At 33.3% G+C, this 27,122-nt stretch overlaps 1 protein-coding gene across 2 annotated transcripts in view; it reads right to left on the reverse strand.

Moving 5' to 3' along the window:
- PCDH15 (protocadherin related 15) overlaps nucleotides 1-27,122 on the reverse strand; it is a 1,779,889-nt gene that overhangs the window by 10,384 nt on the left and 1,742,383 nt on the right. The window contains exons 29-32 of one of the 2 annotated variants that reach the window (XM_057298896.1): nucleotides 22,830-23,006; nucleotides 13,810-14,028; nucleotides 9,890-10,045; nucleotides 430-5,738 (exon numbers count right to left, since the gene is read on the reverse strand). In XM_057298896.1, the coding sequence (XP_057154879.1) occupies nucleotides 4,262-5,738; nucleotides 9,890-10,045; nucleotides 13,810-14,028; nucleotides 22,830-23,006 (2,029 nt within the window). In that variant the 3' untranslated portion in view covers nucleotides 430-4,261. Of the gene's footprint in view, nucleotides 1-429; nucleotides 5,739-9,889; nucleotides 10,046-13,809; nucleotides 14,029-22,829; nucleotides 23,007-27,122 lie in introns of those variants that run through there. The other variant, XM_055092816.2, reaches the window with a different exon arrangement.

Below are 27,122 nucleotides of genomic sequence, written 5' to 3' on the forward strand. Positions count from 1 at the left end.
AGTGCAGTGGCCTGATCTTGGCTCACTGCAATCTCCGCCTTGCCGGTTCAAGCAATTCTCCTGTCTCAGCCTCCCAAGTAGCTGGGACTACAGGCAGTAATCCTAGTTTCTAAATTAGATGTATAGCCTTAGACAAATAAATTTTGGGGAAATGTCAGAATACTGAGTAATAGTAATGCAGAGCAAAATACATGTATCCTTAAAAAGGTAAGCAAGTGATCTTTGACCATTGAATAACAGATTTAAAACCTTAAAACAGGGAAGCAACATATATAAAAGAAAATAAATAGCATAACATACTAATATGTTTTTGCTGAAATCAAAGAAAATAAACTAGTTCAAAAGAATGTACATTAGTCTTGCCTATTACACAAGTATTTTCTTAGTACGCTTGTTATGACATCAACACCATAAAGCCCTTACCTCTGATCCATAACCTCTCCTGCAAGGCAGAAATAAATAAATCAGTATTAAACATCTTAGATTTTCGTTATTAAACAAAATGACAGATAAGGGCTTTAAAAAAATGAGTAAAACTGAGAAGACAATTTCTACTAAACACTATCTCAGTGGGAAGTATATTTTGTGGCATTATCAAAACAGGAAGATCATGGTTTCACACCTGAATTACTAAAATAATGATCAACCCAGAGCCTCGTTCCATATGAGCAACAAAACATGCAAAATCTATTTTATTATTTCAATAGTGTATAATGACAAACTTTGACTCTATTATTATCAATCAATTGGGATAAAAAATATTATACATGATCTCTGTTATACACAAGTCTTTATATACTAATCCTTAGGGGAAGAGATATGCTTTATACATGAAGAATGTAATAAACATAGGATGAAAATTATGTCTATGATTGAATATATTCTTCCAAATGATTGTATGATATTTTCTTTATGTTAATTAATTCTAAAAATAATACAAACTATTGGCTGTCCTTTCAGGGTCAATTATAATATTAGAAATTAAGTGAAGAAGTTTTTAGAGCTTTAATAGCCAAATAGCCAATATTACATAAAGATTTATAAAGTTCACACATCACAAGATAGCGAAACATTTGACTATACTTGAGGGGGAGAAAAGAATATAGAGTTTTCAAAGTTGAATGTTACTAATAATGAAAATGTTCTATGTATTATTTTTTAAGCAGTTAATCTAAAGTGTTAAACTGATGCTGTCAACCATGTTATGTAGAATTAATCAGTTTAATGAAGAATTATTACAAAGAGGCACATATTACAAAGAGGCACATGCATAACTTTCTAAAATCCAACAAAACAATCTCTGTAGAAAATTTTTAAAAAAATTTTGAGGCCTTCACAAAGTAATTCTACTTATCAGAAAGCATCTTATATGGTTAATGCATTGTATATTGAAACTGTTTGTAAAAAAGTAAATACAATGCTTACTAAAGCTTCTCAATTGATTCTTTAAAATGGTTCTGCAGTGAATTTCGTAGAGTGCTTACACGGTTCTGCCAATATTTATAAGACTGATAATTCTTCCAGAGTCTTTAGAAATTGTAGACATTTTCAACTTTTACCAAATTTATATTTTTCAGAAATAATTCAGGTAGAGAAAGCTCATATTTAGGTTTTAACAATGACAACTGAGTCATATACCTTATAAAATATCCAACCAAAGCCAGGCTTTATTTTTTAGACTATTTCTTCTGACTCCTTTTATTAGCAATGGTTTCCATCAATGTGAAAAATAAAATATCAATAGATAAACTATAACTCAATGTTAATGTTTCCATTCACATTTTTGTTGCCTTTTATTTGGTTATTTGTATTGCTTGTCTTGGCTCAAAGGCAGAAAGTTACTTGAAAGAGGTACATAACAGAACTACTACTTTACCTGTGTGCTTTCAAAACATGACTATTGATACTTATAAAGCCAGTTCATATAATATCGATGCACCTCTTTATGCAATTCATAATCAATTGTATTATTTATTTTATATCATGTATATGTATCACTGTTTACTTTTAACAGTAAGGACAAATGTTTGGTCATCTTTCTTAAGTCTTTATTTAAAAGATATCTAATAATTTCTTATGCATTAATGAGATCATAATAAATATTGAGAAAAAAGTGTTATTTTTCTCCTCTCTGGTTGTCAGGTTGTAAGCAGTTAGGGTTTGAGAGGAGGAAGAATATTTAGGCTTGTGTACTCAGATAATACTAAAAGGTCTCATATAGAAGATATTTTAACTGACTTTTATAATGTATCATAATGACATTAGGAATCTCCAAATACAATGTGTCAGAAAAAGACTGGCTTAAATATAAAACACAGGTATCTATGTTTCAATTAAAAAGTACAGAATAATAATAAAACTTTCAGATTATGTAAATAGTAAAATGTTATAGAAAAAGGCAATATAACAATTTAATAAGGCTGTAGGTACCTACATAAAAATGTTTTTTGGACTTCTCTTATTTCTTTTGTTACTATTTATAGATTTATCAAGAAATTATAAATTTTACATTTGCAAAAAGCTGGTAGATATTAGCTTAGAAAAGACACACTCACATTAAAGGCTTACACAATTGTGAATACCTTGTCAGAGTCCGCCAAATAGCACAAGTTCTCATGCATATGACCAGCTGCCAACAAAAACTCCAACTGAAGTTTTTCAGTGAAAGAAAGAAAAAAATCACGTTCAAGAACCCCAAGAAAGTAATTACTCTCGATTTGGATGAAAAGATTTTGAAGCAGATGGGCTAATAAAAATAATCAGATTTACAGATTGTTTTCTGTCTGATCTTGGTAATTAGGAATGCCTAATTATTGAAGAAATATGAGGGATGAAGAAAACCTCTGAAATAACGCATTGAAGGGGGCTCTCAACTTATATTCATATACTTCCAATAGTAATTATCAGGTATGAGTTTTGCCTGTATTTTAGAATTGTACCCTTCTCCATGCAAACTTATATCTTCTAAAAATCTTAAAACTCCAGAGTGTTTTATAAGTATTTGTTTTAAACACTTATATGTGCATTCAAAATGTGAACTTCCAGTAAATAAAATGTATTCCATGTGTTTCATGGGAAAAACAAAGTAATTACTTGATGGTCACATATTATACATTATATACTAATATTGAAAGTATAGGTTCCTTAGGAAGGAAGGGACATAGATAGATAGTACCTAGCTTAAGTGATGCTGTTCGAATTTAACAATTGGAGCGCTAAGAACTATTACTACAACTACAGAAATCTCTTCCCAGAGTATACAGTTTTATTTTCTTTGTTTAAAACAAAGAGCAGAAACCTATGTAAAAGAGTGATAGTTCAGCAAATATCACTTCTCTTGATTTTTCTATTTAAGCTTTTTATATTTCATTTATTAAACTGAAGAGCATACTTTCTTTAAAAAGGAATCTTATGAAAAAATTTAAATTAAGGAGATGATTAATAATGTGAACAAACAAAATTAAACAGCACTTTAAGCATCTGTTGGAACAATGAAATGCCTTACAAAAGTCAACGACTCAAGATTTATTTTCATTATAAAGAAGGGAAGGGAAAGCACAATGAGAAATAAAGAGAATAAGACAGCAACTGAAAAAGTATAAGATTTATCAAATCCATAAGCATACTACTAAATCCATAAGCATACTACTAAGATAAAAGCAAGTCAGAGTAAAAGATGTTCTTATCAGAAAACAGATGACTACATGTTATAGCACCTGAGATTTATTTTGAAATACCTTATGTCTGTCATCTCCTACAATCTAGGTACATTATATTTTACTTTGGTAGTATTTCTTCTTACCAAATACATAGGCTTCAAGAAAAAACAGAACCTACCATATCAGTTTTAACTTATTTGTAACAGTCTGCTTTTTTCTTGGAACATTCATATAAAACTACGATCAAAAACTAAATGTAAATGTTACTGCATCCACATGATAGACATGCCTTTGGTTTAAGTTGGGTATCTAACTTTCATGCCCACATATTCCCACTAAAAAAGAGATTAAAATTACTTACTTTTCAAATAAATGTAGAACAAATTATGCTACCTTGTAGTTTTTAAAAAGTAAGGTAAATCTATTATATATGAGTTAGTAGTGATGAGGTTAATATCTTTTTAAATTAAAAACGAGAAAAAACTGCATTTCATTGAATTTGGGGTAAAATAATAGAATCTTCTTTGAGGTTCAAATTTGATGTTCAACTTGAAGACTATGATCAACAAGAGGTTTGCCCGACTAAAATAAGAAAAGCAACATTACAGTGAAGTAGATTGACTGTGAGATTGTTTTTCAGTTCCCTCGACAATATTGTTCAAATTCTCCTTGTTTTGTTCAAATGTGATTTCCATATTTGTTACTTCCGAAGGGCACATAGTTTGAAGTTCTGAAACATTTGTGCGTAGATAGTTTTTTTCTATTTGACTGTACATGTTAGCTACTGATTTTTCAAGTTCTGCTAAGTTTTTAACATGTCTGAGGATGCCTTTTGGTTCTCTCTGAGGGTCTGTTTTACACACTGTCGTTGTTGATAGCTGTGTCATAGAGGACTTAATTTTCTCGGCAGGCATCATGTTGGTCGTGCATTCAACACCTGTTATACAGACACACTCTGTGGACAGAAATGAAGCTGAAGGAGGTGGAGGGCAAGGAATAGAAGGAGGTGGTGGAGGAAGAGGAGTTGGAAATGGAGGTAGAAGAGGTGGTGTTGGGGGACCAGACGTTGAAATGGAAAGTGGAAAAAATGTAGAAGGAGGAGAGGGAGGAGGACAAAAAAGAGAAAAAGGAGAAATGTCAGGAGGAGGAGCAAGAGGAGCAGGAGCAGGAGGAGGAGAAGGAGGAGAAATAGGAGAAGGAGGAGGAAGGGGACAGGCAGAAGGAGAGATGTTTGGTGGATGGGCAAAATTTTCAAACATATTTCTTTCGGTTTCAACAGGTAACATACAAATAGGTCTCTCTCCCCTAGAGAGTGAAGAATTTAAAACACAAGGCCTTGAAGGAGAAAGTTCCAAGGAACACTCAGCAGGAGAACTGATGACATTAGGTTCTGATTTGAGTTCCACAGTTCTTGAAACAGTTGGCAAAGTGGAGAATGAGAAGTGAGGCCTGGGAAAGCAAAATGAAGAGTCTGAAGAGAGCGATTTCAACTGTTCTGTTCCTTTTATAATCAGTGTTTCACCTTGCCTTATTTCCTCTTTCTCTGTCAAATTTGCCTCTTCAGTTGTAAGCAATGGATTGCTGCTACCTCTTTTGTTTGTACAGATTCCAGTGTTTTCATTTTCAGCTTTCTGCCTGGTGCCTTGCCACTGCTGCAGATCTATGATCTCTGGTCTATTTGGAACTTTCCTCATCAGCCTCCTGGGTAAGCTGACTGACTGACTCCACAGCCTCTGAATCTTTTCTCTTGGGCCCCTCAGAGACTTACTCTTGGCTTGTATTTTGGGTGAAAATGGGTCTACAAAATCTGTTCTCTGTGAAATGTCTGAATTTGTTGATACTTGACTTATGTTTTCCTTATAAAGGGGATTATGGGCACTTAAGTCATCCTCATCAGATAGAAATGTGAATTTTCTTGCAGACTTCAGTTTGTTGCTCTTAAGTGATCCGTCTACATGAGCTGACTTGTGAGCCTCAATAGTATTGGAAGAAAAGGGCATCACAACTTGTTGATGTTTCCTGTCTTCTGAGACTGAGTTATTTCCCCTGCTTTGTTGAAAATGGTAGAGAAGGAAAAGACTTGAAAGAAAAGAAGATAATGAAATGTAAGGAAACAAGTTGTGACACAGCTTTCATGAGAAAGATGTTTTTATGGCTCTCATTACTATTTATTAAATACTTAAAAACATCAAAGGCCAAACAACACTAACCTACTAAAGCAAGACATTATTTTAATTCCCTGGTCTTAGAAAGGCAGGGCAGAAAAATCTTAGAGTTGTGAGAAGAAGAATGAGAAATGTAAATGAAAAAAAAAGTACTCTACTCATCTCTAGATTATTTTGGAAGAGTATTTTTTGTTTTTGTTTTTTTCAGCTAGTGTGATACAGCAAAGCATCCATGTCCACACGTAACAGTTCCCTTATGCACAAATCACAGTTCTTCCCATTGCAGAACACCATCGAAGCTACCAACTTCTTATCTTTTCCTTGCCTGAGGATGCTCAGGGCTGCCTGTTACGCATAGAAGATTCTTAGCTGTATCTGATTCAGTACCTGTCCCTTATCTCTCATGTCAGTACTTCTGTCCTAGAGCCAAAAGTAATCTCCTCTCTGAGCCATCATGTGGAATATCCTGTTCTCCAAATTAAGAGAATTAAAATCACCAAGGACAGATGGGAGTTTGTCTCACAGTCCAAAAATCACAATTGAGAAATTGAATGTACGCTAGAATTGTGACAGAGTTTTTCTTCTGTTTAAAGTTTGTGCTTAATTAGTTTTAAAACCTTATATATAATACCTATCAATCAGGAAAAATTGTTTTAAAACCTTATAAATAGTACCAATCAGAAGAGATGTTGTAATTTCTTAGACTGATCTGGATCAAATTTTACTTAAAACTCACCTTAACAAAAAGATTGATGCTAAAAAAAAAAAAATCACTTTTTGATATCACTGAAAGGCTTACTTATGCACGGAAACTGAATCATAGGTAGCTGTGAGTCATAAATAAAGTTGCATACATCAAAGATCACAAATTAAATAGCTCTAAGGAAAGCATTTGGATCCTTCTCCCAGGAATGTTGGCTGATAGGTGGTTCCGAATAGTCTCTCGTTAGGTTTTACTCTCAAGCCAAAACAGAATAACAACATTTATTTTAGTTACTGCTTAATATTTACCCACTTAGCAGGAATGAAATAAAAAAGAAATATTCTGAATGAATAGAAATTAACTAGCCATATTGAAAAATTAAAAAATTAGGGTGATAGTTTAGGCAACAAAATAATAAAGCCACAGTTAGTTGTTAATGTGTCTTTTGGCAAAGATACGAACTGTAAGAAAGAAACAATTCACACAGGTAGACCTGGAGCATCAAGCCTAAAGCCTACTTGGACAACAAAGAAAATTCAGACAATCTGGACTAATCAGAGTGCAAACACTTTTACTCTTCGAATTTTGAAAAGTATTTTTCAAATATGGCACGAACAACTGGGATTGATAGTATATACTGGTTGTTTTTGTATACATTTGTTCGTGGTTTGATTTCTCTTGGGAAAGCACCCAATGGATATAACAATATCACATCACTTTGACTAAAAGAAAAGAAATCTATAAATAGGTTTCTATTTATAGATTTGTAAATTTTAAGTTCTTAAAATTTAATAATTTTTAAAAACTAATTTAAAACAATTAAAAACAAGGAGAATTTGGAAATTCCTTTCAGTAGGCACAGGTACCATCACAGCGAACACATGTTTTAAGCTCATGCCATCAAAAGGAAATTGGGTGTGGAAGACAAAACTTTCCTTTTAACAGTAAGTGAGTCTGTGGCAAAAGATGAAGAGCACTGTATTTACAGTACAACAGCATTTTAATCTATTCTATTGTATCTACTTTTCTAACGCTCTTCTATTAGAGTGATATGATATTATTTTATTTACTTACTTATGCCTATGTATCCACAGGTGAGAAACAGAAAACATGTGATTGATAGAAAAAAAGAAGTTTTTACTAGAGTTAATTTAAAACAAACAATTCTGAAAATATGAGCAGGAACTTGCTTTAAACACTTAGTATGTATATCAAAAAAAGGCATGTTTTTATATTTTGTTATTATTCGGAACTTGCTTTAAACAGTATGTATATCAAAAAAGCATGTTTTTATATTTTGTTATTATTCATATGAATGACATTTAATAGTAGATGAAATCAAATGACATTATTTGAATGTCTTTTCACAGAAAATTGTATCTAATAAAGTCTGTTTACTATACATAGATAAAATTCACTTCTATTAAACCTGGATGATGCCAATCCTAAAATAAAAATTTTAAATGAGAGTTTAAAAATTGCTTCTATGTCCTAACTCTGTAAAACTGGTTAATGCACACTGACTTTTAAAGGAGATATATTTTGTTTGGAAGAAAGTAAATATACAACTACTATGATGACAATTACAAAGTAATTATAGCATTCATATGACGTTATTACTTTGTGAAGTAGTTTTTCCAAAATGATCTTTGACTGACTTTGTTCTTTTTAAGATAATTGATAATAATCATTTAAAACTAATTCATTTTCTAGTAACTTAATGCTTAGAATTCCTGTAAAAAGTTCTTGGATAGGTTAAACAAACATTTACTAAAGGTAAGATAATTAAATATGTAGAACTTAAACTATTTCAATGAATACATATATTACAATTGCAAAATCTACTGAGTCTACTACAATTGTTCAAGTAAAAATAATCTTAGGTATTGCTATTTGAAAATTACTGGCATCAAACTATACTGATTCCAGATGATGTTATAGTATACCTGTTCTTATTAATTTAAAATTAATATATAATTCATTAATTTCATATATAAACACACAACTTTACACATAATCCTTTTTTTTAGTTTCTAAAGATCTTTGCTTGAGAGAGTCATTAACATACTCAAATAGAATAAAATCATATTGGCTCAATTCCTACATTCGCCAATAATTACAAAAGAAACAATCATTTTTCAACTTACAAAAAAGGTGAAAGCATATATCTAAAGCATGAACCCTGTATTATGTCATTATTTTGGAAATAAATAGAATGTCATGCTTTAACCTATTATAAATTCAGATTTTGTGTTAAAATAATAGCATTAAGATCAATTTTAACATTAATACGACTATCCTAAACAAAACCTTGTATAACATTATTAATATGGTAAGTAACCTGAATACATTTGTTTAAAACCAGCTTTTCCATTACCAGGTCAGTTTCATGATTTTTGAGGCTTTTCTTATTGCTACTAGTAACTGATAGGGATGTCACATGTAAGAACATGTTATAGTCCTTCTACTCCATCAAATTCCAGTTAATAAAAGGTTTTCTGGATTTAATTGTCATATTCAAAATTGTAAAATATTCTTGGTTGTTTTACATATCATGTCCAAAAGCAGTTATTCTTGAATTTTTAAAATACTGACAAACTGAACATCACCATAAGGAATCCAGTTATGAGGGTAGCATCATTACACAAGCAACTGTGAGGTCTTTTAATAGTTACCAGTGTCTTTCAAAAATGTATGATTTTTAAATAGTGACTACAAGTTTCAAATCGTGCAGGAGAAATATTCGGTAATCACAGCAGTCTGAGAGTAATAAAGTGAAAAAAGCATTTTCTAAGTAGTTGGGAATTTAATATAGAAATTCTGTAATTTCATTGAGATTTTAATTTCTATATCATATAACGTCCTAAAAGTAGTATCTCAGAAAATACTACGATTTTAAACCACAGAATTTGGTTTTGATTACCAAATAGGGATCGGTTTGGATACCTAATCAGGATTACTATTTTATGATTGTGCTTTATTTCTCTCGTCTCCTATGCAAAAATATATTTTTCAGAATCTATTTATATATTTATACATATATACATATACATTATATATGTAAAAATGCATGACCCTGAGGATTGAGATATTAAATATTATACTCAAGCTATAAATGTGCAATTGTCTCCTGAAGTTGAATTCTGCTTTTCTCTTAGCTTTCTTTAATTTCTTGTTTGGTTTTGGCTATTATTTTTCAACTTAACTTTTCTTAGATTTTCGTCTTAACAAATTTTCTCTTGAAAATAATAGAATAAAATAATCCATGTAGGCATTTCCACATCAGATTGAAATTAAATACTCACCACACAGAATTCAGTAAAACCCAACTACTTCTCAGAGTTCCTGAACGGTCTACTTACATTGAGCTGTCTCCAAGTTCTTCATAGAGATGCGCACCTGGCGGAGGCGGCGGCGGCGGCGGGGGCGCTGCCACTGGTGCAGGGGCCGGCGCTGCTGGTTTAGCCGCGGGTAATGCGGCCTGAATTCGTGCAGTCTTTGTACACTCAGCTTGACGTCTTGGATAAAGTAAGGATGGCTTGTAAAACTCATTTTAGAAATCATAATGCTTATCAATAAGCTACCTTTTAATAATGGGGTCCAGTTATCAGGGGAACCCACTAAAATTATTTTACACAAACATCAATTTAAAAACAGATATAATTACAAAAGCATCCCCACAGGGTATCATTTGCATATAATCCCTGCTTTGTTCTTGAAAATAGCTATCTCTTGAATAAGGGGTAGAATTCAGCAGACATATTTGCAAATTAAATTAAATGATAATCTTAAAGAGAGAAAGCAAAATTTTAATTAAAATGGGATGGATAATTGGTAGTTGTTTAACGAATCTCTTTCATAAGATGAGGCATATTAAAGATAAATAATTTTTCTTTATTATTTGCCTTTTTTAAAGTTATTTGAAATGATTTGAAACATTTTTGACGTTATTTCACAGAGGCTGTACACACATGTACAAGGGAAATTTGGTTAGCTTGTATATCCTTTAAGATTCCTAGGAATGCCTAGGCCGGGCACGGTGGCTCATGCCTGTAATCCCAGCTACTGGGGAGGCTGAGGCAGGAGAATCGCTTGAACCCGGGAGGCGGAGGTTGCAGTGAGCCCAGATCACGCCATTGCACTCCATCCTGGCCAACAAGAGCAAAAACTCCGTCTCAAAAAAAAAAAAAAAAAAAAAAAAAATTCCTAGGAATGCCTGTGATTCTCATGTTACAGCTACACTGCTGTTTTTGGATTTCCTGGACACTGATGATTAATTTCTTCCTCAAAACCAAGATGTTACAGGATGGAAGCTATAGGCAAACTATCTTTTTCACATTTATGCAAGTTACGTCCAATTGTCTAAAATCAGCTCAATTCTATATATATCAAACCAAGAAATAAACTATTACAAACGCAAAACAAGGGAATAAGATGTGGTTCTGAGCAGGCTGAGTTGATTGATATAATCTCGGGTTTCTCTTTTCCTATTAGATGAAAAGGATGTGTAAAATGTTAATTATACTTACACTTTAAACCTGTTTGGGAAAGCAATGAGTAAGAAAAATAGAAAGCTACATTAGAACTATTGCATTAATAACATTTTAACATCTGATTTATTCTAAATCATGAATAATTTATACGTTAAATTCATAATGACAGAGTTAATGACAGACTAAGAAAACTAAGTATATCAATACGAAAGGTGAAAATAGTATCGTTACCGTTAGAGTCATTCAAGCCATTAAAATATCCATTACAGAAAAATAAAGAAATGAACTACATGGAATAAAACTGGATTAAAATGTAAATATGAGAATTTCAACTCTAGTGGAAAAATGGAATATTAAAGATGACTTGACCTTTATAATTGGCTTCTTGGTTTACCCTGCTTGAAGAATATTACAGGAATGGAGTGAGGTAGCAAGCCCTGATTATACTCTTGGCTTCACTTTGAAGCTGAAGCTAGAATTGGAAGGTCCTACTCTTGGGTAATAAATTTATGACAGTTTTTACATATTTGCTTTTTAGTTTCCATTCATAGAAAAGTTCAAAGGCATATCATTATATAAAAGGATAGCTATTCATTCTTACCTTATTTGCAAGCAAATATCAAGGTACAAATGGGTACAAATGTTAGGTCTTTAAATATTAGAATTTTACTTTGCTATGTGAGCAGAGAAAAACTCATTTTGCTTAATTATGTTAATCTATAAAAAGCAGTAACTAAATTCATATGGTATTGAGCTGATTATCAAACTAAAGGAGAATTAAATAATGCATCTATAAATTATTTAAATATTAAACATCTCAAGTATTTGTTGTATTTCAGACTACCGTGTATAACATCCAGAGCGCTTCAGTTTTGATCATTGCATACTGTGCCAAATACAAGAATTTTTCTCACTGATTTTCTTGCTAGCAGGATATAATAAAGCTCCTTTGGAAAATAGTTAAGTGTAAAAAGATAACTGGTAATACGGAATGGATTTAACATTATAATTAATAATGGGTTGATGGCTTAATAATTTAAAACAATTTGTTCAGTATTAATTTTGTTCATCAGCTTTAGATTTAGCATATCAATTGATTGGTTAAGGATACATTAAGCTCCAGTATATCAACCTTAATGCTGTATTTGCAACTTCACATTGCTTTTGAGGTAGAAAATATTTCTGTAGTTTCAGGTTGGAATTACTTGAAAAGTAATGACCTGCTTGAAAAATATTAAAGGAATGGAGTCATGCAGCAAGCCCTAGTTATACTCTTGGCCTCACTTTGAAAACGAAGCTAGAATTGGAAGGTCCTACTTCTGGGTAACAAATTCATGATACTTTTTTTCATATTTGCTCTTTAGTTTCCATTCATAGCAAAGTTCATTCAGAGCATACATTTGGATTTTCAGGTTGGAATTACCTTACCTTATTCAATTCACAAGAAAATTTTAAGTATTTGAGAACAAAGATGACAGTTTAAGAATACATAAGGACTATTGGCTGGGCACGGTGGCTCACGCCTGTAATCCCAGCACTTTGGGAGGCCAAGGTGGGCGGATCACGAAGTTAGGAGTTTGAGACCAGCCTGACCAACATGGTGAAACCCTGTCTCTACTAAAAATACAAAAATTAGCCAGGTGTGGTGGCGCATGCCTGTAATCCCAGCTAATCAGGAGGCTGACACAGGAGAACAGCTTGAACCTTGGAGGCAGAGGTTGCAGTGAGCTGAGATCACACCACTGCACTCCAGCCTGGGCAACAGAGCCAGACTCCGTCTCCAGGAAAAAAAAATAAAAAGTAAAGAATACATAAGAACTATTTTAGTATTTCCTCTGTAGGCAGTTTAAATGATGAATAGCAGTTCTACCATTATTTCTTATTGTTTACTACATAAAGTAATTTACATGATTTATTATTCCTGTCTGCTATTTATTTTCTTTTTGTGGCACACTCAGGGCTACTTCTCTTCTTAATCAGCTCCCCAATTTTTTCAAGTCATTGTCTATAGAAATATACTTAAAATGTGTGGCTCTCTATCACAAAGCTTCCCCAGACCTAGTGTCAAAGAATATATTACTAACCTACTTCAAATATGGATGTTTAAATTAGTGATAATTACTTGACTACTCTAGATAAATACAATTTTAAAATATGGACATTGTCAATGAATGCACTTGCCTGCAGGAACCAGAAAAATTAAGAGCCTGCACAGCCAGAACATGCTGTCAAATATTACACTAAAAACTCTGGCAAAGCACCCAGGAAGGAAGAAACCACATAGAAAATTACATCTTATATGCTATGATTTTACAATGCTTTTGCTAACACTGTGATCATTTGCACAAAGGCAAATTTAACAGTTTGGATAAAAACCTATCATGACAATGTCGCGAAGTTATTGACCTTCCTTTGGAGCTGGGCAGAGTGGGTATCTGCATATGGCATTCCATTGCTTTTACCCCAGGATACCTGTTACCTTCTCTCCCAAGTTGGCTCTTAAACAAAAGAAGAGCATAAACAAAGCCACAGGAACTAAAGTGATATTTCTATTGAAAGAGACCGAATTAGAATCACAGGAATATTGGGCCATCAGTGAAAAATGTACTGGGAGTTTGTACTGTTTTCCTTTTGAAGAAAATCATTTCGTACGAGATAGACAGACAGATAAAGCAATCTGAGAGTAGTTGCACCATCAATATTTTACAATGCAAAGCCATGTTACCAGAGATGTTTTTCTGCAATGACTTCTGAGGAACTATCCAGGTTTACCATCCTTGAATACTTACTGTCTGTAGCTGACCAAAACCACCAAGATGGCAGGAATGCAGCAGAGGATGATGATGAAGGCCAGAGCCAACAAGGCCCCTTCTGTGTATCCTAGACTTTCTCCTCTCTTTTTAATGCTGGTCACTGCCTCTGGAGTCCGGATCTCCAGAATGCGTCCTCCTTCCCCATAATACGGCTGAAAGTCTTTATTGATATCAAGTAGTTTGCCATCCAAAAATCTTTATTGTTAGATAAATAGTAAAATTAATGATGCTAGCAGAGAAAGAGCATTTTAAAAATAAAATCTTTTTGTAAGATCTTTCAATATTTTCTCTAATTGAAACACAAGCTGAGTCAGAAGTCTCATGAATAATAAGAAAAGCATATATAAAAAGCATAAGCAATAAAGAAGAGGAGTAATTACACATCTGTATAGAAATATCAAAAATATTTTAAAACACAGCTCTTGATATGCTTATAGACTTAAAAAATCTAATTATCCGTATCATTAAGCTTAATATTACTGTGTCAAAATAATTTAACAAAATTTTAGATGGAATAAAATATAATATCCTAAATTATATACCATAGTTTAACATTATATTTATGCATTTTATCTCCTTGGGTCCTTAGAATAACCCTGTAAAGATCAAACATTACAATACTGATTTATTGCAGGCCAAAAAGCTATACAGTTATAAAAACAACTCTGAGGCACCAAACTAAGTTTTCAGACTCAAACTCTGTATTTGTTTGCCATAACACCATCTTAAAAGTAAACATTCTCAAGTTTCAAACCAAAAGAATGTTTTATGGTCAAAGGGTGAAGACATCTAAAAGGCCTTTCTGCCTAGGAAAAAAAGACTAAATAAATGATGCAGGTAGTATATCAGTGTTGTAAGAATGACAGGAAGTGGTAGTCAATGTAATTCCTTCCTCTAAATAATGCAATTCCAACTATGAGTCTTGAATTTTGGAAGAGAATCACATAATAATTATTCCTAATCTTATGAGATTGAAAAAATTTGTTATGTATTTAATATCGTAATTAGCAGGTGATTTTTTAAACAATTCATTGGGAACTTTTGAACAGTCCCTTATAAGTGCTACATATTGATGCAACAACTGTGTTCTTAATACAACAACACCATAAAGGTCAAACGTCTTACTATAGAATATTGGAAAACAAAAATAATTCAAGAAAAACACAATTACTCATAGTCCCATGATCTACAGACAGTCATAATCACTTCTAACATCTTGGTATATTTAAGTCTAATTTTTTTTGGAGGGGTGATATTAAATATTTTATATACTTGAGTATACTGCATATATAAAGTGCTCATGTTGAAAAATACAGAAAACACCAAAAAATGCAAAAGAAAAAATTAAAATGGCCCTAAATTTCATTATCAAAATATAATCAATGCCATGCTTGTGTACTTTTTTCAGTCTAATTTATGCCCTTTTGAGACATTTAATTTTAATATTCAGAGTGACCATGCTGATTTTAAATCCCGTTAACATACTGTTCATTGCTTAAAAATAGAAGTGCCTGGTATCACATATGAATTCCATCACATATGTAACTCATAAACTAATTCATATCACACATGTGGCAATTAGAATGCTTTTTTGCTTTTTTTAAACAGATATGCTTTTATAGATTAAAAATGTACTTTTTATAGCAATTTTCCAAGCTCATTGTTACACGTTAAAAGAAAATAAAAAATTAGCCATTTTTATGATTACTAGAAATAGAATAGTGAAACTTTTTGTTTGAATTGTTTATTAGATAAAGGAAGAGATTCTAAATGACGCATAGATCAAGAATTGCTTCACAGGAACTATATTATTAGAACAAGGAAGAATCAGATCCAGAAGAGGATCAATAATTGAAGGGAAGAATATACCCCTACAATGTGGAGTTCAGTTGACAGATCAAAATTCTATTGGATTCCTGGATTTCATATCCAAACTCTCTAAAGTAAGATTTGTTAGTCTTTTTACACTGCAAGAGCCCTATTACTTAGATACTTATTTTCACTTATCAATGTGATGTCATAAACAATTTTTTACTAGAAGGATGGATCACTTTTGAACCCACACCTGATCTAGACTATCTTTCTTTACTTTGTGTATTTAAAACAACTTGTCTGGGTAAAAATTCTTGAGTCATAACATTATCCCTTACAAAACAGCAAAATTGCTTCCATTGCCTTTTGTCATTTTATCATGCAAATGAGATATGCAGGGCTTACCTAATTTTTGTTCCTTTATGAGTAAGATATTTTTATTTCTGTTTCAGTGATTTTTAAACATATTCAGATACTATTCAAAGAAACATGGCTACCTTTCCATTGATTTTTGCATGTAATATAATAAACTCTTGAATTCTTTTTTCGATTTTTTGCTTCTGTTATAAATACTACAATTTTAACCTCAGAAATAACTGTCATTATCAGGTTGTATTTTAATCGTCCTATCAATATATTTTGATCTCTTTTATTATTTATAAGTTTTTTCCTTTTTCTTAATATTGCATACATTTTCAATGGATACACTTCATGTTGTCAATTTAATTTTCACATGCCTTCTCATTTCAGGAAAGGTTGAATCCAGGTGCTCAATTGATTTTAGGAGATAAAATTTAATTTATAAATTAGGCACAGTAAGATATTAACAACAATAACTAATAACAAAATAGAACAATTATAGAACTATAGTGTAATAAAAGTTATGCAAATGTGGTTTCTCTCTGTCTCTGTCAATATCTTATTGTATTGTACCATTGGTAACTGAAACTGAAGAAAGCAAAACCACAGAAGAGGGTTGACTGCTATACTCCAGTTGGACTGAGGGGAAGGCACTTTAGATTAAAGACTACCACCGTGTAGGAAAGGGTCAATTCTCACGAGAGAAAGTGCAATTCTTTTACCAGAAACAGGAGAAGGACTCAAGCCATGTAAAACACACACACCATTTCACCAATCCATACCATTCTGTTTTCTACTAAAAATGTTAAACTGTTTTCCAATGGTTTCTGTAGGAGAAAATTTCCAGAGTTACATATTCTCCCTCTGGGTCATCAGGTTATTATCTCCTGATTTTCCATATTTATTTTGTTTTTTAGTATTTATTGCTGATCCCGTTTTTCCACTGCTTACTTATCCTAAAAAAGAGATAGATCTGCCCAAATCCAGCATCAACACAGAAACGTGTGTTTTTTTTTTTTCTCATCATTTTCATCTACAGTGTACTCAGTTAGTTACTATATGCAAACCTTTTGTAATTCTAAGGGCAGGGTATACAGGTCCCTTCCCAGGATGTAGCCAACATGAATTGATTACTGCTATGTTATCCTGAAATGAGATACGTTGCTAAACCAATGTCGTGTCTTATTATTTTCTCAAGCACATGCAAACATGTATTTCTGCCTCCATTGATGGATATGGGGCCTAATGTTGTGTTATTCAGCATATAATTAATAAATACATAATCAACAATCTACCCTGCATCTCACCTTCATGACTGATTACCTTGATGATGATGATTTTGATACTGCAATGTACATATGAATGTAGAAATAAGTAAAGGGTGAGCAGGAGATTGTACTCTAGAGAGTAGAGGGACAACTGTCTATTTCCTTTGTAGGTACACAATTTAGGCTTACAGAGTGGGCAGTGGTTAACATATCTACCTACATTCATTACACTGTATAAGATTGTTCTGCTTAATCAAGCAAATCATGGTTAGATCATCAACTATTTTCTTTTCACAGTTTCATAACTGTTTAACTAGATTCTAATAATTAGTATTCCATTGATTTGGATTTTCAGTATTTTGAATTTATATGTATAGTTTTTTACTTAGAACATTGAAAGATGCTTTATCAGAGCCTGTTAATCAGATACCGTTTAAGATCTAAGTGTGTTTTTAAACATTGTGGTTTAAAGGCAGTGTATAAAGTCTTTTTCTGCCTTCTCCATCTTTCTCTTACTATTTGGACATACTGTTTTTAAATAGGCTGGATATAAGACAGATAAACAAGCTAAAATGTATTTGCTTATTTTTAAATTTTAATTAAACTATATTTTAAAGTAATGTGTTCTGTTTTGTGTAGAATGCAGAAAGCCACAAGAGAATATGGCTATTAACAGCAACAACAAAATGACAAAAAAGTGCCAGGTTATACTAAAATCATAAATTTCCTTGAGCTGAAGTCACAATGTGAGCAAAAAAAACCAAATTCCATTGAGTGACAATTAGGATAATTTCATGGTGAGATGTGACCATACATTGTTTCACCTTTGGCAGAAAAGGTTAAAAGTGGCTGCCATAGGCTGGGCACGGTGGCTCATGCCTGTAATCTCAACACATTGGGAGGCTGAGGTGGGATGATTACTTGAGCTCAGGAGTTTGACAGCAGCCTGGGCAATAAAGTGAGACCATGTCTCTACAAAAAAACAAAACAAAACAGCTAAAATTGTAATAAATAAGGTTAGAATTATAGACACCCACAAACACAAGGGGAGTCTCCCCTCATTCGAAAACTTCTTTGCGTAGATTTCTGTAAGATAGATTGGGGGACAAGGCAGGACACAAGAGAATATTCCTTCATGGTGTAAGAATAGGAACAAATCAGCTAAGGCTGGTGCACAGGCAGCAACCCTTGTGCAATTCCCCAGACCTTTATCTCAGATGAAACAAGGGCCGTAAGTATTAGAGGGAGGAGGAGGAAGTGTGCCCATCCCTGGTGCTCAGGCAAAGGTCTACTGCTTCTGGAAAAGAGGTATGAGCAAAAATCCCCTACCCCTGGGGGAGGAGCAGGAAGTCCTCTCAGGCGTAAGATCTTGCACCAATACAAAGTAGAGGTCTACTATGGATTGAGAAGGGGCAGAAAATTCTCTTGCACCCAAGACCCCCTGTAAATGTGAAGCAGAGGATGGCTGCCATGATGCCATAAGAAAGAGGGGGAAAAAATCTTGAGAAAGCCCATACCAAGGCTTACACATGCAGGCTGTACAAGGAGAACAGAGGAACCCCTATTCCATGACCCACCTCTTCCTTATAAGAGTGGAACCCAGCAGCAAGGAGGAGCAGTCTAACACTGTGGGACAGATCAGAGTGTGGGCAGAAACCTCTTCTGTGGCACAAGCATATAGAGAGCACTGAGAGCTGAGGACTGAGTAAGAAGACTGAGAAAACCCTACAGCACGCAGCCTCTATTCTAAGACTGAGTTGACACCATTCCACCAATAGAAGAATTTGAAGCTTTTGGCACAGTGGAAGTAATAATTGCAACAGCAAAATCCAAATAATTCCTGAATAGCTTTACTTAACAGAGTAAATGCCTGTAATGTCCATTTACAGGCATAAACTCTATTTACCTCACTTCTTACTGTTCTTCCACACCATGTCTGGCATTCAATCAAGTAGGACACAAAAAGCCTACAAAATATAAAACAACCATTTTCAAGAAATGAAGTAACAGAGCCAGATAGAGATAACCCAGATATTGGAACTGTCAGACAGGAACTCTGATTCAACTCTGATTAATACATTGCAAAATAGCAGAAAGCACAAACATGCCTGAAGCGATGGAGAAATTCAGTAGAGTGGTGGAAATAAGAAATAATCTAATAGAAATGCTAGAAATATCTTTCTAAAAAGATAAAAAGATGAAGAATTTCTTCAGTGAGCTCATCAATAGGCTAACACAGATGAATCAGTGAATTCAAAAATAGGGCAGTAAATATTATTCACACTAAAATACAAAGAAAAAACTGTGTGTCTATGTGGGCGGGGGAGGGGAGCAGAGTCAGAACGGAACAAAATTATGAGAAAAATCAAATTGTAATTGGAATCCCAGAAAAGGAATAAAGAGAAAATGGGCATAAGAAATATTAGAAAAAATGTCTGAGAATATTCCAGAAATAAAAAAAGAAAAAACTCAAAATCAAACTCACAAAAAAATGCAGCTCCAAAGAGTTGAGAACTACAAGGATAAAAAAGCAGGATAAGAGTAATATATAATTATTGCATAAAATCTAAGCAATTCAGGTAACCAAAAATAAAAAAATTAAAATACCGATAAGCTGGCCAAACAAAATAAGTTATTAACATATCACTAAAAGTCATTCCAGTCCTGTCTATGCATTTATGAGCTTTTTTATTTTTGATTGCCAAAATATATTTTTTCAAATCAAAGTAAGTTCCCAGGACAAATTATTATTATGATGATTTCTAATCCTTTGACCTGAGCATTCCAACATCCTCAGAAGCTTAGATTTTAAGGTGAAAGGAAATTGAAAGAACACTTCCATTGACCTGGACCGGCATCTTAATGTTCTAGTATATTTATGCAGTGTTAAAAACTAAATAACCAATAACTCTCACAACTACAGAATAGATACCAATACTTGGGCACTGGCATTATCAGCCTTGGAAAACACACACACACACACACACACACACACACGCACGCATATACACATGTATATGTATGTGTATACAATTTTATTATAAAATCTTTCAAGAAACAATTCTAGAGTTTCAAATAGACCAGTGACTCTAAGCTTACTATAATACTTCAAGGTGAAGACTGCTAAGGCAAAATTTTCATATTTCATGGCTATTCTATCTTTTCTTCAATATAAAAATATATTTTTTATTTATTTATTTATTTATTTATTTATTTAGAGGCAGAGTCTTGCTCTCTTGCCCAGGATGGAGTGCAGTGGCATGATCTCGCTCACTGCATGCTCGGCCTCCTGGGTTCACGCCATTCTCCTGCCTCAGCCTCCCAAGTGGCTGGGACTACAGGCGCCCGCCACCATGCCCGGCTAATTTTTTGTATTTTTAGTAGAGACGGGGTTTCACCGTGTTAGCCAGGATGGTCTCGATCTCCTGACCTCGTGATCCACCCACCTTGGCCTCCCAAAGTCCTGGGATTACAGGCGTGAGCTACCGTGCCCGGCCAAAAATTTATTTTATGATTTATATATATTCTGTTTTTTCCTTGCCTGCTGGCTATGATAGTTATTTTATTGAATTTAGATGTTTACTGTCCATAATATAATTTAGGTTTGGAAAAACTTATTTAGAATTAATTAAAGATGTTCATCTTGTATTTCATGGTGTCAGTTGAAACCCAAGTGGCTTTTTTTCCCCAAATATTTAATCTCTAGAAGGTTTGCTAGTTAAATTCAAATTCTAATCACCATTATTTTACTCTTTAAAGTTAGCCCAAATATAATACATATTTTTATATTCAGGTAAAAACACCCTAAACTCAATCAATCGTGAAATTTAAAAACAAAACTAATGTATGCAAAAAACACAGAATGCAGGTAGATTCACATAAAAAAGAAATGTGTTGATTTTCTGACAATTGAAAGAATATATATGAATTACTTTGGAAGTTTATTCCTAAACTTTTTAAATTAATAAACTTTTTAAATTAATAAAACTTACAAAAAATTGGCTTGGTAGATCTAAATGTTGCTTCATTTTGGTGGTGACTATAAAATCAGAGTGCGAGCTATTACTTCATTCATCTATATTTCCTCCATGGTTAGTATCCTGTTTTGCACATGGTCCAAATATCTATTAAAAATGAATTGATGAGGCCGGGCGCGGTAGCTCACGCCTGTAATCCCAGCACTTTGGGATGCCAAGGCGGGCGGATCACGAGGTAAGGAGATAGAGACCATCCTGGCTAACATGGTAAAACCCTGTCTCTACTAAAAATACAAAAAATTAGCTGGGCGTGGTGGCGGGCGCCTGTAGTCCTAGCTTCTCAGGAGGCTGAGGCAGGAGAATGGTGTGAACCCGGGAGGTGGAGCTTGCAGTGAGCGAGATTGCGCCACTGCACTCCAGCCTGGGGCACAGAGTCAGTCTCCGTCTCAAAAAAAAAAAAAAAAAAAAAAAAAAAAAAAAAGAATTGATGAGTAACATGTTAAATAATTATGGCTTTTAAAAAATTTTAGCTGATATTAAATCATTATTTTATTATTGCCAAAATAGAAGTGATGAAATTTTGTCGATGAACACATTTAAAATAAAACTAAATTCAGAATTTATTAATTTGAATAAAAATTGAATAGATATTTACAAAATAAATAAATTTACATACACATAATATAGATATATTTGTAAATGTGTATATGGATATATTTATATGCTGTTTAAAAAGTATAGACAAAGAAAAACTAAATTATGATGTTTCATATATAGAGTTCGGCATGACTATATATACAGGCACATATAAACTATTATGATTGTATATCAATATATATTTTTAACTAAAAATATTTCATTGAGATAGAATTTCATTCCAAGACCCAGTTGGACACTAGGTGTCACCAGAGTAAAGAAAATTCTGTTAACAATTTTTTTTTTTTAAGTATTTAAGTGTGCTCGAATAACATCCAAAGAAAGTAAGTAGCAGGATTTTCTTTAAGATTCTGCACTTTATTTATTTTTAGGATTTATAACTCAAATATTTAAGTTCCTGCTAGGATGAAATTTCACATAGAGCATGAACTTAAATGGGAATGATTATCCCACCTGCTCTCCACCTGTAAGTTAAAGAAAAAAACAGATATTGATTTTTGCTGATTTAGTAGACCTGTAAGAAAGGTGGATTTCTTCTTAAAATGCAAGCATATGAAAATCATTGCAGAAAAACTGCCACTTTAAGAATCTGTGCTTTCCTCATTAATAGCCAGTGCCCTTGAGCAAGAGTGAGGAGCTGGCAGCAGGGGATTTCAAGGAGCTGTTCCTTGTTCTTAAGTACAAAAGGTCATCTGATGCCCATAAAGAAAATGGGCCCTCTGAAGTCACTGTAGCCCACACTTAGACCTGAAAACTTTAAGGCATGAGAATCCTAGGTATTGTTTCAGGTTCTTTGCTTACACTTCACTTTCAGTAACTATTTGGTGGGTTTTAAACTTTAAGTACTTATAGCCTCAAATCAGAATCATCTATGGTTGCTATTGTAACCAAAGAGCTGTTACAGATAACAAAAAGCACTTACTTAAAAAGCTCATTTCTATCGATGGCTCTGTTGGTTTGGGGGTCAATTGCATAGACAGTCAAGTCACATCTGGTGTAATCTTCTAGGGAAAAGGCATCTCCATGCCGGCGAGCTCCAATGGACTCCACTACGACCTTGGCACCAGGAATTTGTTCCTGAACATAGCGATCCAAGATCCTATAAATCAAACAAAGTACAAACATGACAGTCCAATGGGCTTTCTGGGAGTAAAAAATTACTCTTAACTTGAAAAGACATTTAGTAAATGAAAAATGATGACAGCCTAGTTTTTTGTTAATGTTTACTGAATATAAACCCTTGAAAAACATTCTCTATATTTTTTCAGCATTTAGCTCCCAATGATGCTAGAAGCTGAATACGGTAGAAAAGGTCACCAACCATGTCCTATTTAACTTTAGGCTTTTTGAATTTATGATACCATTTGAGCTTTTACATGAGAAATGCCAAATATGCTGTACAAATAAAGCTGTCTATGCTTTATAGGAGGCATGGGGTCTTAGAACCCTTGACTTCACATGGTTGGTGTCATAAATTACATCTCCCACTAAAGTCTGTGACACATGACACGTAGCTATATGCTAAGAAGCAGGACTAGGATGCCTGTTTTCCCAAAGGTATAAAAATCCTTGCAGAATCACAGCAATGGGAGAATGTGGAGATATTTTGCAATGGCAGGATTACCACGTTAAGATAAAAATATGGCATGCAAATCTCAGACACTATTTAGGTGAATAAAAACAACATATACCATCTGGTATAAATTAGTGATATTTAATTTAAAAAGCAGAGACAATATTAATCAATAAGTAATTTTCCCATCTCATCACTGGATTTTAATTGAAAGTATGAATTATTACCATTTCCCAAATGTCTCATTCCTTATTAAAAACTTTATATTATTAACCCAAGTATATAAATATTAAGAGCATATAATTCAGTATTTACAGATGTTTAAATTTAAATAATTTTAATTACTATATATGATAAATATTCTAAAATTTGTAGACTCAATGCTCTTTTCTGAGTCTATATTTTGAGGTTTTTTTAGGGGGAGAAGGGCAATATATTCTAAAGTCCTTTGATACATCAGAAAATAACTTTTGCTTCTAATGCCACAATTGACATATTTCTTGCTCGACTGAAAGTATATTGCCTTAAGAGTCTTGTATGTGCTTGGTTTGCCTTGTTATTAGAACAATGAGGTTACTAAACTTTGGAGGAAATGGCTCTACCAGTGCATGCCAGGAGACACTACCAATTATAGTGAAATGTTTGCTTGCTTGTTTTTAAATGTTTGTAACCCAGTACTGTTGAAGTCTGTCTTATTGAAGTACTATTCATTATTTTCCTTTTCTGTCACCACTCCACGCCCACTGGTCTCTCGGCTTCGCAATTTCTTTTCTGATGATATCCTTGAAGTAGACTAAGAAAAGATGATGTGTAAAAAAGGAGGAGGAGCAAATTCACTTGGAAAATATCAGTTAATAGTTGAATGCCTGCAATTCCAGCTAGTCGGGAGATGAAACAGAAGAATCGCTTGAACCAGGGAGGGGGAGGTTGCAGTGACTCCAGCCTGGGCGACAGAGCAAGATTTTATCTCCAAAGGGAAAAACAAAAAACAAAAAACAAAAAACAAAACAAAAAAAAACAACCCCGGGAACCTGAAGATAATGGAGGTACTGAGAGACACAGACTAGTCTAACATCATTTGGACTGTGTTTTTCAGAATTTTTTTCCTGAGAGATTTATGCTCATTTAACAAAAATAAGAGAGGCCTCGGAGTCAAACCATATTATACTCTTGACATTTTGTAGGAGGCACAAACAATAATGATATAATGTTGAGGAGTACAGATGTCTGGCTGGCTTCAATTTTAATTTCCTTTGCTTTTCAATTGCATAACCTTAGACAAGTAATCTTAAGCTCTCAAAGTCTCAGGTTTGTTTGTTTGCTTTTTGAGATGGAGTCTCATTCTGTCGCCCAGGCTGGAGTGCAATGGGGCAATCTCGGCTCACTGCAACCTCCACCTCCCGGGTTCAAGGGATTCTCCTGTCTCACGCCTGGATTACAGGCATGCACCACCACACCTGGCTAATTTTTGTATTTTTTAGTAGAGACAGTGTTTCACCATGTTGGTCAGGCTGGTCTCAAATTCCTGACCTCAAGTGATCCGCCCGCCTTGGCCTTTCAAAGTGCTGGGATTACAGGCATGAGCATCACATCTGGCCATGTTTCCTTAAATAGAAAACAAGGAAATAATGTACCACATGGGGTTGAATGTGTATTCAGTGAAATAAAGCTTTTACACAGTTCCTAGCACATAGTAACTATTCAACAAAATGAATCTTATTTTTATTAATTTGACGGAAATATTTCCATTAATAAGCTTCTTCCTTGTCTCCAATTCATTCAAGGCCTTTAATTAATTTGTGGAATAGGAAAGTATACTTCTCACTAGTATAATCAATCAGTTCACAAATCAAAACGCAAACAGGAGTACATAGTTAAATACAATGCAATAGATGGCTCTCTGTCCCAATACTTTGGTCTAACAATTTATGCCTTCTCCAGTGCATTTTGGCATTGATTTGACATGTTCCAAGGAAATCCTTCATATATGCATAGATTAATTGTGTGTGATCCTACAGTGAAGAAACATATCTATTGTGCTTGGGTTCTTTTCTATTTTTCAGTGCAATACTGCAGAATCATTTCACTAAAAAAAATAGATGTGGAATAAAATATAACTGTACCAATTCCTTCATGGTAGCAGGGAATCATGAATAAAAGAAGTCTAAAAACAAATTATGTCATTTAAAACATGCAGTAATGTCTTCACTTTGAGCATTTTTTTGTTAAACTTTTAAAGATCTTTTGGGACAAAGTATATCTTATGATAAAAAGAGATATAGCCTAATCTTAACTGCTTCTGTATCTTTTTCTTATAAATGTAAGTAAAACTAAATACCTTTTAATTGAGAACACATTTCATAAAAATCTATCTTTTCATTTATCATCTATATCTATATACTATTTTCTACATCTATATTCATTACCTATATGTATATAAATTTCCTCACATATATACATATACCCCCACACACACAAAGAAAAAGAGATTTGCAATGATGTTTATCTAACCCATAATATTTGTATCATACACACACATATCAAGAAAGATGTCCATAATGAGGTTTATGTAATGTTAATAATGCTTAGAGCTGGATGGTATGATTTTGAGTTTACCTTTTATAACTTTCTTCTTCATATATTATATTGCTTATATTTCTTTATAATGGGAATAAAAGAACAATATAGTCATATTCTTAGAAAATCTCCTTAACTCCCTATTTCCTCTCCCCAACTTCGTGATAAAAAAAAAGTCTTCATATAAATCTATATTTTCTAGTTTAAAAATGAAAAAAAAATAAATTGGATTCAGGGCTTTTCATAAAATTATAGCAAAACTCACTCAGGGAAGTGTTAAGTAGGAAAATTTTCATTTATTCATTCCTTCAACAGATGTTTATTCAATGCCTATCCTGGGCCAGAAGCCATTCCAGACACGTGGAATACATCAGTGAACAAAATACAATCTTTGATGTCAAAGAAGAGTTTACATTCAAATTGAACAAGACAAGTAACAGATAATGGATTGATAAAATTGGTAAAAGTGTTCAGAATAAGTATCATTGAGACTTTGATATTTGAGCAAAAACTTTAGGGAACAATGTGTGCTGTGGCTATTCTAGGAATGAGTGTTCTAAGAAAAGAGAATTGCTAACTGCTTGTGTAAATGTCCTGATGTAGTAGTGTGTGGCCAGAGCAGATCACGTGGGGTCTTTGAGGCTTGTAAGAGCATTGTTTTTTGTTCTGAGTGAGATAAGAATCTGTTGCTGGTTTTAAATACTAAAATGATATGATCTACCTTACATTTAAAGGAGGCACACTGGTTGCTGTGTTGAGACTAGGCTGAGTAGAATCAGGAAAACTAGTTAGTAAAGAACTTAAGTACATGAAGGTTCATTAAATGCTCAGCCTACTCAATAATTTAGAAGAAAAGACACAACCCAATCCATGACTATTAGCCATATGAAATAAAATATAAATATCAGAGCAGATATAAGCAAAACTTTGACCAAAAAGAAAACACAAAAAATCAAGAAACAGAAAATTTGCTTTTTTGGAAAAAACATGATATGATCATAAAAACAGACACGTACACCAATGAAACAGAAGAGAAAACTCCAAAATAAATCCACACTCTTACAG

This window comes from Pan paniscus, chromosome 8, assembly GCF_029289425.2.
Source record: "Pan paniscus chromosome 8, NHGRI_mPanPan1-v2.0_pri, whole genome shotgun sequence".
In the NCBI taxonomy this organism is placed as follows: Eukaryota; Metazoa; Chordata; class Mammalia; order Primates; family Hominidae; genus Pan; species Pan paniscus.